Raw genomic sequence first — 13678 nt, 5'->3', positions numbered from 1 at the left:
GACACACTTAAACCGGTGTGCCTGGCACCTACTACCACACCCCGTTCAAAGGCACTTACATCTTTTGTCTTGTCCATTCACCTTCTGAATGGCACACATACACAATCCATGTCTCAATTGTCTCAAGGCTTAAAAATCCTTCATTAACCTGTCTCCTCCTCTTCATCTAAACTGATTGAAGTGGATTTAACAAGTGACATTAATAAGGGATCATAGCATTCACCTGGATTGACCTGGTCAGTCTATGTCATGGATGGCGGCAGGTAGCTTAGTGGTTAAGAGTGTTGTGCTAGTAACCGAAAGGTCGCTGGTTTTAATCCCAGAGCTGACTAGGTGAAAAATCTGTCAATGTGCTAAATGACTAAAATGTAATGGAAAGAGCAGGTGTGCTTAATGTTTTGTACACTTAGTGTACAAATAAATTCCAGTATACGAATTAAAAACAAATGTACAGTTTTGTCATAATCATCAGTATCTTAAATGATACAAAATAAAACCTTATTATCCAAGTATTTGCACTGTACTATCAAAAACATGCAACATTCTGGGTGTAAACTTTATTCCACTACCACAAAAACACATTTTTATTCAGGAAAATGTCCTCTGTAGTTGAAAGATTGATCATAAATGATTTATCTATTTGATCAAATGTTAAATATGTTTATACAGAACAAACGCTTATACGCCGATCTGTTTGTATTAGTTTGATGCCTATGTTTCTGTGCTGTTGTCTTATTTTAAACAAGTAATATGTTCAAAGGTCGTCTCCATAGCAACTTGAGACGTTCACGAAACAAAATGTGAAACGTTTTTCTCACCTCAGTGGTTTTTCTTGGCGAGCAATAGTAGATAGGGTAAACTTGTGTTTATTATATAATGAGCTCAATAACGAAGAGTAAATCTCATGTTTCGTCACTGATGTCAGCGATAAATCCACTTGCAAACCCAAGAGGAGCGAAAAAGCAATGTGAGCTTTGTCAAAACCCTGCGTACCTGCAATGCAGTAAGTGTCGGGTCACTTTCTACTGGTAAGTTTATGAAGTAGTAGTCGACATAGTTAGCTAGCATAGATACGCCTTAAATGACCATAAAAATGGCATTATTTTAATATGGCTCCAAGAACAACAACTTGCTAGTAAGTTACAGTAGTTCACAGCTTCTGACTTTAAGTTTTATGAAAAATAAATCTGACCAGTTTCAATACTAGGTGGCAGTGTTTTGTTAGCTACAAACGTATTACTAGATAGTCAGAGACACTAAAAGCAGACTTGTGTTGGCCTCAGTCAAAATGTGGTACTGGGAACAGATGGAAAGCAAGTTAGCTCTTTTGAAGGATATTTTTAAGAGAAGAATGTCAAGTGAAGTACGCCCAAGCCATATCATGCGGTCTCTGAAAGAGTGCACCCTTATGTAATAGCAAGTCCTACTGAATTTCTAGTTTTATATATGCTACATTTAAAAGCACAATCCTTAATTCGTTCCTCATCTGAACAGCAGCCCTGCCATTTGGTTTGCTATATTTGATGAATCTGTTACTTTTGGGAGAGTTATTCTTCTTACTAATACAGTACCTACAGAAAGTATTCACACCCGTTGACTTTTTCCACATTTTGTTGTGTTACAGCCTGAATTTAAAATGGATTAAACAGATATTTTTTGTCACTGGCCTACACACAATACCCCATAATGTCAAAGTGGAATTATGTATTTTGTTTAAAAACAAAACAAATGTGTAACAAATTAAAAGCTGGAATGCCTTGAGTCAATAAGTATTGAACCCCTTTGTTATTGCAAGCCTAAATAAGTTTAACAAGTCACATAATAAGTTGCATGGATTCACTCTGTGTGCACTAATAGTGTTTAACATGATTTTTGAATGACTACCTCATCTCTGTACCCCACACATACAATTATCTGTAAGGTCCCTCAGTCAAGAAGTGAATTTCAACCACAGATTCAACCACAAAGACCAGGGAGGTTTTCCAATGCCTCTCAAAGAAGGGCACCTATTGGTAGATGGGTCAAAACAAAAAAAAAGCAGACATTGAATATCCCTTTGAGCATAGTGAAGTTATTAATTACACTTTGGATGCTGTATCAATACACCAAGTCACTACAAAGATACAGGCGCCCTTCCTAACTCAGTTGGCGGAGAGGTAGGAAACTGCTCAGGGATTTCACCATGAGGCCAATGGTGAATTTAAAACAGTTACAGAGTTTAATGGCTGTGATAGGAGAAAACTAAGTATGGATCAACAACCTTGTAGTTACCCCACAATACTAACCTAAATGACAGAGTGAAAAGAAGGAAGCCTGTACACAATACAAATGTGGGAAAGAAATTAACTTTATGTCTTGAATACAAAGCTCTATGTTTGGGACAAACACAACACATCACTGAGTATGACTCTTCATATTTTCGAGTATGGTGGTGGCTGCATCATGTTATGGGTATGCTTGTCATCATCAAGGACTAGGGAGTTTTTTTTTGGATAAAAATAAATGGAATAAAGCACAGGCAAAATCCTAGAGGAAAACCTGGTTCAGTCTGCTTTCCATCAAACACTGGGAGATGAATTCACCTTTCAGCAGGGCAATAACCTAAAACAGAAGGCTAAATCTACACTGGAGTTGCTTACCAAGAAGACAGTGAAAGTCCTCTGGCAGCATACCACCCTGCAGCCCACTGCTGGCTTGCCACTGAAGCTAAGCAGGGTTGGTTGTGGTCGATCCCTGGATGGGAGGCCAGATGCTGCTGGAAGTGGTGTTGTAAGCTCTTAAAAACTTACCCAGAAAGACAGCTGTAATTGCTGCCAAAGGTGATTCTAACATGTATTGACTCGGGGGTGTGAATACTTATGTAAATTAGATATTTCTGTATTTCATTTTCAATACATTTGCAACTATTTCTAAAAACATGTTTTCTCTTTGTCATTCTGGGGTATTGTGTGTAGATGGGTGAGACATTATTATAAAAAAAATTATTCAGGCTGTAACACAACAAAAAGTCAAGAGGTATGAATACTTTCTGAAGGCACTGTACATAATATGGCCTAGTTCTTGGTGACAGCCTTCCACTAGCCCTAAGCTTTAAGGGATGAGACACTAAAGCCATTCCCTCTGAGGGAGCTTAAAAGCGTGTTATATCCCTGGCTCTGTCCCCCTGCTGCGTCTCTTCCTTTAAAACGAATTTCTCTCATCCTGCAAGTATGAAAACTAGCCTACCTCTAGGGCCAGCTGTCTGCCTACGTCCGGATTAATAGACGTCTCTGTGCCAAGTGGCTGCATAAACACTGCCATGCTCTGGAGCAACAGAGAGCAGTCCCAACCAGCCAAACACACCATACATTATGGTCTACAGACTGAGTTAGGGACCATCAATGAATGAGAAAGTACAGGTCTGTGTCCTTAGGAGCCCCTTGACTCTTGTGTGAGTGCATAGTCAGTGCATGCACATTTCAGCTCTCGTGAGCCAGCCCATATGCTGTGTTATTGCCATGACGTGACTGAACTGCCTTAAATCCAGACCAGTAAAAACACATTGGAATGAACAAGCACCGCAGAAAGAAAACATGAGGAAACTCAGACAGTTCCAAAGCATTGGGAAAATAGCAAGATGCACAAAATGATAAACCTGTTATTTAATGCCATACAATTTAGGATACCTTTAGGGGAATTGAAAGATGTTGCACATGGAATGATTCAAGTCATAGCTTAGGCCTATGCCTTCTTATTTAAATGTTAGAGAAGGCAATGTGACTTATACAGGCAGACTGATGTCTTATCTAGTCTAGTGTCCTCAAATTGTATCCCACCCTTAAAATGTTTCTGTAGACAGACCGACTGTAATTGATCTACGCATGACATGCCAGGCATACAGGTACAGCTATAATGTCTTCAAAACAAAATTCCTGAAAACAGTGAGTACCAGTTGGTGAAAGTAAGTACTGTAAGAAACCACATTGCTCACATCCAGTCCTGTGTGATTCGCACAGCGGGGTCAGCTAGGACAAACGGAAAGGAGCCCATTTTTGGGATTGGAATGCAGCCCATGTCTCTTTTTTTATTTCAGTGACACGGAGCACCAGCAGGCTGACTGGGTAGGGATCCATGAGAAGATCTGCCAGCTGCTCATCCCCATCCGCACTGCAACGCTCTTCCACAGCCTGCAGGCGGACAGAGACCACCACTGCGCCCAGATACTGCACAGACAAGTGAGGACCAGACACTCACCAGGATCTTATTCATTAGGGCACACCATAGTGAAACATTTCTTTTTTTTAAGGAAAACAAAAACCAGCTGTTCTTATGGACAAGTCCAGTTAGTCCCTCCCTCTTTCAGTCCTTTTCTACTGTTTGTTGTCTAATGAATATGAACATGAATAGAGAAAGCTCACCCCAAAATCAATGTTTTGTCAGACATTTTCATACCTAAAGAGTTGTTTAAGGACAAGATGAGTCCATATTCCATGCCATCTGTTAAATTAAGAGCCTATACCACATTTGAGAAATCAGTAGCCCTCAATCTCAAATGATGTCTGAAGGAATGTCTGACAACTTTGATTTTGGGTGGAAACAACTCAATGAGACCTACTGAAACGCATGCCCTGTCCTGTACTGTAACTGTAGTGTCTCTGCTTGGTGTAACCCCTGTTTAGGAGGAGCTGATTGAGATCTCCAGGGCTGTGGCTCAGAAGAAGCTGTTTGAGGGGAAGTACCAGGAGTCACTGCCTGCCGCCCAGCTCTCCCTGCGCTGTGCAATGGACGTCTACGGTTCCAGTGCTGTCCAGCTGGTCCCTGCATACCTCCTGCTGGCCGAGGCCAACGTGGGTGAGTCACAAGAAGGAGGAAACTCCCCATGAGCTGGCAGTTTTACCAAAGAACAACGGGAAGGCAGAGACCAAATCAATTCAAATGCAGCTATGAGATACTATTGTGTTTACAATATGCATGCAAGGGTAGTAGTAGATACATTAGATTTTAGAGAACCTGCACTGTCTTCAGTCCATTTTCAGCATTGTGTTGAACTCAGTGATTCATCAAATCATTGCTGATCTGTGTCGAACTCTTTGTTGAAACACAGTGATCTATTCCTTTCGGGACGAATCTTACTTGGGAGCCGTGTAAATTCAACACATTTATACAAAAGTCAGAGATACGCACGTGGATCTCAAGATAGTATTCAGCGCTCACAGTCTATAATTCTGCCCTGTAGATTCATGATTTAGATGTTGAGACCCTTACCTCTGATCTGTAGGCCCATAGCTCTGTAGTTTTTAAGTTTTGACCTGGATGTGACCCTTGACCCTGCTACATGACTCTGACCTGTGGAGTGACCCATGCCACTGAACTATAGACTGTTGTTGTGTTGCGTATGAGCCACTCCTCTGCTCCCCTCCCCCCAGGTCTGGGCAGTCTGGCCCAGGCAGAGGAGTACCTGTCTCAGGCTGAGTGGACGGTGATGAAGACGCCTGAGTGTAGCCAGACCGTCCGCCACCAGCTGCACCGCAACCTGGGTCGCCTGTACACCGCCACAGAAAACCTGGAGGGAGCGCTGTTGCACTTTGCCAACGATGTGTGTGTCAAAGCTTATCAGTGGTCAAATCTACCAGTGCTTCAAAACCACAGATTTACTATGGCAGCCAAACTATAGGGGTGCATTTCAATTGTGAAAAGTTGCTTCCTCTCTTTGTTTCTTTGGTGAAAAGATGGGATTTAGCGTGTCTCCTTCACCTTTACTAATCTCAGGGTTGGGAAGTAATGGATTACATGTAACATATATTTTTTAAACTTTAACTGTAATCCGTTACCAGCTAAATCAGATTCTAATGAGATTACAGATACTTTTGAAAAACAAGATGATTACTTCTAGGATTACTTTTAAATTCAGAAAGGAGGTTTTGACACCTTTCTGTTTTATCAATGACATTCAAATCAGCATTGAAAAAAGGCACAAGTTTAAGTTTGTTCCGCCTGAGACAACTATGATGACTCACCAAATGTGTTTTATGGATGGCGGGAAAATAGCAGGAATAGGCTTTTGTAGGCTACTGTCCAAGTATGTCTTCCAATGGTACAACTGCTGTCGGCATCAAAAGATTATCCAGTTTAAATAAACACTTGGAGGTAAGGACGTCAGCAGTGGTGTAGCCTACAGGCGATACTGATATCAGTTATTATTGATATCTACATAGTACATTGATGTGAATCACACTGCTGGCAGAACTTAGCGATTTCCGCTAGATGGGCCAGCTGCAAAGTCAAAATTGGCTATGTGAAAATGTATGAAAACCAACATTTGCTTTTTGGTCTTCATTTAAGGTTAGGCTAGGCTTTAGGGTTAGCAGTGTGGTTAAGGTTAGGGGTAAGTTTAAAATCTGATTTTATGTCTTTGTGGCTGTGCCAGTTAGTGACCACTGTGCAGAGCTGCCTCCAGAACACAAGCACCTCTTAAAGGTCGTTTTTATCTCAATATCAAATAGTTTCTACTGTAATTGTTATCAGTTAAAATGGTCAAAAATAGCTTCTTAGCAAACAGCAATTTCTCAAGCCACAATTTTGCTAGGACTGTCTGGGAGTGGTCTGAGTGGGGAGGGGAAAACTGAAAACTAGCTGTTATTGGCAGAGAAGTTTGGAACTCTCTTTCTTATTGGTCTATTAACTAATTTACTGCCTGGTGATGTCACCAGGCAGGCCAGAACTCCATCCCACCAAAACAGGCAGAAATGTCAGGCGGTCTTTTCAAATAGCTCTTACACCAAAAGGGCATTATCATAATTTTCACAATTTCACAGTATTATTTCAAACTCAGTGTGGAAATATATATAAAACACAGGAAAATCAAGTTTTTGACTGCACTGGACCTTTAAGGGGAAAGTAATCTAAATGTAACTGAAAGTAAACAGATTGCATTACTGAGTTTGTGTAATCCAAAAGTTATGTTACTGATTACAGTTTTGGACAGGTAACTAGGAACTGTAATGGATTAGAAAGTAACATACCCAACCCTGAAAATCTGAAAACACAATGATTGCAGTGCAGATTATAAGGAGTTTTACAGTATTGTTTTAAACCGTCTCAGAGTAGGTGCTGATCTAGGCAGAACTGATCCTAGATCAGCACTCCTACTCTGAGATGCTTGATACATATGCTCATTTGGATGTCCAAAATGTTCGCTCCGTGTCCACTAAAGGATGTGGATGCTATCCCCATGCCAAACATATGCTGAGTCAACCAGTGGAGAATCTCAGGAATTATGAATGCACTTTGACTACCTATTTGGATAGAGCTGCAATATTCCACATCTGAACCTGTTTCTTTGGTTTTCAGGTGTACTATGCCAGTGAGGAGTATGGCTTGGATAACATTGTCACTTGTGGTGGCTACTTTCTGATGGCCAATGTCTTTATCAAGCAAGAAAAGATGGATATTGCCAGTTCCTTATACACTGAGGTAAAATTGTAATAAGTGCCTCACAGTAAAAAATTGAAGACAAAATACTGTAGTTTTATCGTGATTATTTACTGGTCTAGTAGCATTAAAACAGCAAATGCCTCCATGAAAACATAGTGTTTTGGTGTGTGAGTTTGTGCCTGACTACTTTTTTGTGTCTGATTTTACAGGTGGCAAGTACATGGCACTCTCACCTGACCAAACTTTTGGAGACTCATACTCAAGGATCCATGACGCTGGAGCACTCTTTTGGTGGGTACAGCTTCATATCGAATAGATACCAAGGACTGCTGAGAAATATGTATACATTCTATGGTGGTGCATATATGTGTACTGCATCTACAACAGGTTTATATATTGACAAATCATTCAAACCAAGACTAAATTAAAATGGAAACTTGATCAGATAATGACGCTATTGAATTAGCCTCAGCTCCTTCAGTCAAAGTCAAAATGACTCTATACCCAAAACCATTGTGAACAGATTGATGGTAGATGATAATAAATTGTTGACCCACAGAGATACATTAAATTAAATTGGTCTATTTAATTCTGTGGGCTCACTAACAGCCACATGCTGCAGCCAATCACACACTTAATAAACAACAACACTGCCAGCTCTAAGTGGCTTGATGACATCAGTAGGTATCATCATCTCCACCAGCCAAATAGCATTTGGCTCCATTCGTGGATCACTGAAAATAAGGTCAGTGGCACTAAATTTAGCATCTTACCCTGACGTGCTATCCTAGAGCTAAACCCCAGCTTTAAATCAACATGCTCGGGGCTGACTAAGACCATTCATGACACATCTCTGGCTGTCGCAGCTTCTGACACCGCCTCTCTGCTGCTGCTGCCCTGCCCTAGTCATGATGCTAAGCTTGTTAGCGGCAATGCAATTCCCCAGGATTTTCAGGCGAGCCACCACTGCAGTGTATGACCTTGCTGTTAGCTCACACCGGTCAGTTTCTGCAGGGATGTGTCTTCTTATCCTGTATTATGAGCAAACTGGCACAGGATGGCTGTTATGCACGCCCCAGGTTGGGCGCTACTGTAGGCTACATTTACTCATTGGTGGTGGATGAAGTAGGCTACCCCGCCACGGCCACCCCAAACACATAAACAATGTAAAGCGCTTTGAGACCTGGTGACAAATGTTATATAAAACCAAAATCATTAACGTAAATGTCTGTGTGTGTGTGTTTTGTAATGATCCCCATGCACAAGAAGCCCCTGCCTAATGGGACAACCACAAAGCAGGCTTAACTTGCGCCGTCTTTCACTTAAACAATGGGAATGAACCAAGAAGATCAGTTTTAGGCTATGCCTACTGGAATTTCTTACAGTTTGGTTGTTTTCAGTGAAATAAAAAATCACCTGTGGCAACTTTAGAGCAGGCTTTTAGAGAACCTGCACTGTGTCTTCAGTCCATTTTCAGCATTGTGCTGAACTCAGTGATTCATCAAATCATTGCTGATCTGTGTCGAACTCTTTGTTGAAAGACAGTGATCTATTCCTTTCAGGATTAATCTAACCCAACTCCAAGCCAACTACCCCAAAACCCCCACCCCCCCACCCCAAATCTTTGTTTACATACATGATTTATGCGAGAGTCAGAGATCCACAAGTGGATCTCAAGTTAGTATTCAGTGCGCACAGTCAATAATTCTGCCCAGAAGACTCATGATGTTGAGACCCTTACCTCTGATCTGTAGGCCCATAGTTCTGTGCGGTTTAGGTTTAGTTTTGACCTGGATGTGAATTCATTAACATAAATGTGTGTGTGTGTGTGTTTTGTATTGATCCCCATGCAGATGAAGCTCAGCAGGCCGAAGCGGACCAGATGCTAAGGGCCATGCTGAAGGTTCAGGAGAGTAGCCCCAAGCAGGCTGCGGCCCAGAATGCCCTAGTGGCCCACTCTCTGGCCATGCTGTGGTTCCTGGGAGGTTCCCCAGACAAGGTGAGGTGTTATGACGACACCCTGACACATTTCCCTCCACCGTGTCCTTCCCATGGAGCGCTGTCTAGAGACAGGATTAGTTTAAATTAGTCTTAAAGGCTATTGCTCTGGCAGGATTTAGTGGGAGTCGATGCGACTGGCCTGATACTCCAACTCCCCTCACCGGGCTTCCGGCCAGGGCCACTTCTCTCTGATCTGGCAAGTATGCTAGGGCTTAGTGGGGGATTTTGGGTGTGTTATCCAGGGATGTAGCTAGTGTCCATATCTATGAGAAAAGAGAAAGGGCATGCAAATGGAGAGAATGATTTGCAAGAAGTTTAATAGATGCCTGAGAAAGGGAGTCAGGGGGGGATAAGGTATTTATAGTTATGGCAGCGTTTCCCAAACTTGGTCCTAGGGACCCCAAGGGGTGCACGTTTTGGTTGATTCAAATTATCAAAGCTGATTCTAAAATCAAAGCTTGATGATTAGTTGATTATTTGAATCAGCTGTGTAGTGCTAGGGCAAAAACCTAAACGTGCACCCCTTGCGGTCCCGAGGACTGAGTTTGGGAAACCCTGAGTTATGGTCTTTAGTTCAATAGGAGACAATGTCTTGGCGAGAGTAAATAACACACAAACCCAGAACGTCTCCCACTGTCCCACGTCAGCTTTGATCTCTCCAGTCCCTCCCTCTCTCTTGTTGCAGGGATCAGGAGCAGCAACTCTCGTCACATGACAACAAAGATAGTCAGAGGAGTTGGCTAAAGCACATGCTGTAGAGATCTGGAGCAGGCTATGATAGATCGACCTTCAATGGGGGTTGAATGAAGCTCAGCTTGGCTAGCCATTACAGTGCATCTTAATGACAGTTGCTTGTCACCTATACCTAATCTGCACTGATCTGAAAAGGATGATGGGAAAAGCCAAAGAGAGGGACCTCGGTTTTAAATGCTCTGTTCTTTCAGATCAGTGGGGTTGAAGGAGAAATATGAGGACAGGAAGCCATTATTAGAGATGACTGAAATTCACCAATAGTCTGGCTAGGCATTACAGACAATGAAAAAAGCAGGAAAACCAAGAACTCGTTTTTCATTCAAACCCATATTTCCGTAGTGGCATATAAACATAACTATTTTCCCTATTGTCCATAATAACTGGAAAAGGGTAGATTCCCTTTACAGGTGGATGCTTGCAGAATTAGGCATGTGTGTAAACAGGCTGCATTGGTATGGATGAAAATACTGAATAAGCCTTACTGTGGCAGGTTTTATTGAATCTATCCCAAATACTGACTGCACTTCATTTCCTTTGCTACATTTGGCAATAAACAAAACATTCTTAGATATTGTCTGAACCATTTCAGTTCAAAACCTTTCATCATGGTGCATTAACATCATAAGATTGTATTTATTTTGTCTGGTTTGTAAAACGTTTGTACAGTCGTAAAACGTTTGTACAGTCAGCACAGTGAAGTCCCAGGCAGTGTCTCGGTAGTTCCAAATACTTTTCTTTCCTTGTCTTCTTTCCTTCATAGCCGCAGATAGATCACAGGACTGGATAGGTTTTCAACTGTCCTTTCAGATCAGTGGGCATGCCGCTAAGGAAGCTTTTTAAGACTGTTGGGGCAAAGCCCAGTTTACAGTGATACATATTACGTATATAAATTAATATACTGTGTATATACACAGCAGGAAGTGGGTGCAATGGCTTTACTGTGTGTGTGTGTGTTGTCAGGCGCTGGAGTTTGGCAGGAAGGCCCTGCAGTCCAGCCAGCTGGTCTCAGACCATAGCCTGACAGAGCCCATCCAGAGCCTGCTGCAGCTGGCAGCAGAGAAAGGCCCACACCCTACCAACGCAAGCTGACTGCCCGCCTGCCTGACTGCCTGTCTTCTTGACTGCGTGTCCATCCACCAGCCGGCTACCTCCTCAGCTCAACACAAAAGAAGCACGCTCCACACATGAAAAAATGGGCCATAGTAGTAGAATCATAACAGAATAAAATATGTTGTGACTTTCCATGGTGACTTCTGATAGGATGTGACTGAACAGTAAGGATGTGTCTTACCGGTGTGTTTTTGAGTTGAGAATATAAAAGGCCCATGATGCAGCTTGGTTGGCAGACATGTTGGGAGAGGTACATTTCAGATGTGACGTTCACACTTGAGACATCTTCTATTCCCATTTGTGGGTATTAATTATGCAATTACACTGTTGCCATGTAGTTTCTAAATAAATACCAGGTAACTGATGGTCTGTCAAAAATAGCATCACCCCGTTTTCTTTAATAAGATAATACTGACATCTCATTGTATGCGAGTTCAACTTTATTTGAATAGAGAAATAAGAAACAGAACACATTTTCGTCTGTTTTGAATAATGACTCATTTTAATTTAATTTAAAAATGAGGTGTGTCTTTACATAATTTTTGCGCTAAGTACATTTATCAGCTTGAACCAAATTTGGGATCCATTTTCGCCATGCTGTCAAAATGGTTCACATAATAATGATAAGAGTAATGATTGACCCTATTCCTTCACACAAAATTATTGCATGACTTGAGCCTGCAGATGCATGGCATTAGCATTCCAAAACGTCATCATTTAGATATGTTTTCAGTATTTCATCATACACAGATGGTTTGAAGGTGACATTTCTTGTGTTATGAATTATATTGAATTTGTATTTGAACCCACAGAAAGTTTAATCAAATCATAAAAAAATAGGGCATATCAGTAGCAGTTTTTTATTGATCAACTAAATATATCAATCAATATTGTAAACCTTGGAGAAAATTCAGGCTCATTTCTGAAAACATTGATGGATGAAAGCACCCTAAGGAGCTCTTTCAAGTCCTACATATGTACAGGTAATTTCTGACATGTCTTTATTATTATTTATATCAAAACACAAATAATAAATGTTAAAATCATTTCACTACTAGTATTATTAGTATTGAATTTTACAACAATGCTTGTTTTTGGCATTCAGATTCATTTCCTAGGTGTTGAGAGGCAGAGAAACTTGGAAACCCGTTGGATTCCTCAATTCCCTTTCAAATATATGAGCCAAATATACATTAGCAGCAATTCAGAAATAAATAGTAACTTTGAGTTGTGTTGTTGTGCACACAGTCACCAATGAGGATAGTCACAGACCCTTCACACAGCAGAGGTCAGTACAGAACAGGTTGGAGTGTTGCATCATCAAACCAGGACCATGTCTTACCAATTTGATAGCTTTAGCCATGTCATAAATATAATAGGCAGCGTAACCTGTTCTCGTCAATTGGTTTTAAGTGTTTTTGGACACATACTGAACCATACTGAGTAAATTAACCTAGATATGCTGTAGGTTATATGAATGTAGTGAGCAGGGATATTATTTTAACAATGCATATGTTGGAGAAAATGGTCGTCCTTTCATTCTTTCCTATGGCTGGTCTTAAGGTCTAGAGGATACGTGTTCTCTTTACATTAATCTAAAAAAAGAATGAATGTGGAGTGACACAGGCTTCATATAAAACACAATAAACGTAACCTCTTGAAAAAGAAAAGGGACAACAACAATTGTAGACCAGTCACCCAGAAGCTGTGGAAGCAGGGTGACTTAGACTTATTGATGACCAGACCCCCTGGCCCTATGTCAAGTACAGGGGATTCGCAGTTCTCAGAGAGATATTTCATAATGCTGGACAAATCACAATACTGTAAATGGTGTTAAGTCCCAGGGGAGCCGCTGAGATACTTGACTGCTTTTTCCCAAAAAGTCACAAATTCTTTGCCGCGTTCGCATTTGGCACGCTTGTGATTACTGCCTCAGACCCCTGTTAGATTCCAGACCGTTAGTAAATCGCCCCCACAAAAATCAAGCTTCACAACGGCCTCACTTTATTTGAGACAAGATTAGTGCACACAAACCACCTTTTCCCTTAAAAAATACCATAAATTAATTAGAGGAAAAAACACTGAACATTATAAAACAAGCAAGGAAAAAAAGTGCACGTTAACCTTCATGGTACACCACATTTTTTAATAGTTTAACATTTATTTTTTTGTTTGTCATCAATACACATTTTAGGCAGATCTGTAGCTAGGATGGATATGTCACATGCCTTGGGAGTGGGTATGAGATCAAGGCTGCTTCCCTGAGTTATGTTTGAGAGTCAACTGTTTGACATAGAAGCCTTCTACATATGGGTTATGGGCCTCAACACTAATGGCTAGTCACTAAGTGGCACAAAGTAGGGTGGCTTGTGCTTTGGATGATTACTGCGAATGGTTTTTG

General features: G+C 41.2%; 1 protein-coding gene across 1 annotated transcript; it reads left to right on the top strand.

Annotated features, from left to right (window-relative positions):
• Positions 1 to 876: 876 nt before the first annotated feature.
• Positions 877 to 11650, top strand: zmynd12 (zinc finger, MYND-type containing 12; the record flags this gene model as incomplete). Its single annotated transcript, XM_084184771.1, has 8 exons — positions 877 to 1028; positions 4073 to 4214; positions 4659 to 4830; positions 5406 to 5575; positions 7330 to 7452; positions 7623 to 7704; positions 9267 to 9412; positions 11128 to 11650. 8 exons carry the CDS (start codon positions 877 to 879, stop codon positions 11254 to 11256), a joined length of 1116 nt encoding a protein of 371 aa, XP_084040897.1. The 3' UTR covers positions 11257 to 11650.
• Positions 11651 to 13678: the final 2028 nt, after the last annotated feature.

This window comes from Coregonus lavaretus (assembly GCF_964263955.1).
Source record: "Coregonus lavaretus genome assembly, chromosome: 20".
Taxonomy (NCBI): domain Eukaryota; kingdom Metazoa; phylum Chordata; class Actinopteri; order Salmoniformes; family Salmonidae; genus Coregonus; species Coregonus lavaretus.
The sequence above is the reverse complement of the archived record's forward strand: the minus strand, read 5'-3'. Positions and strand labels throughout refer to the sequence as shown.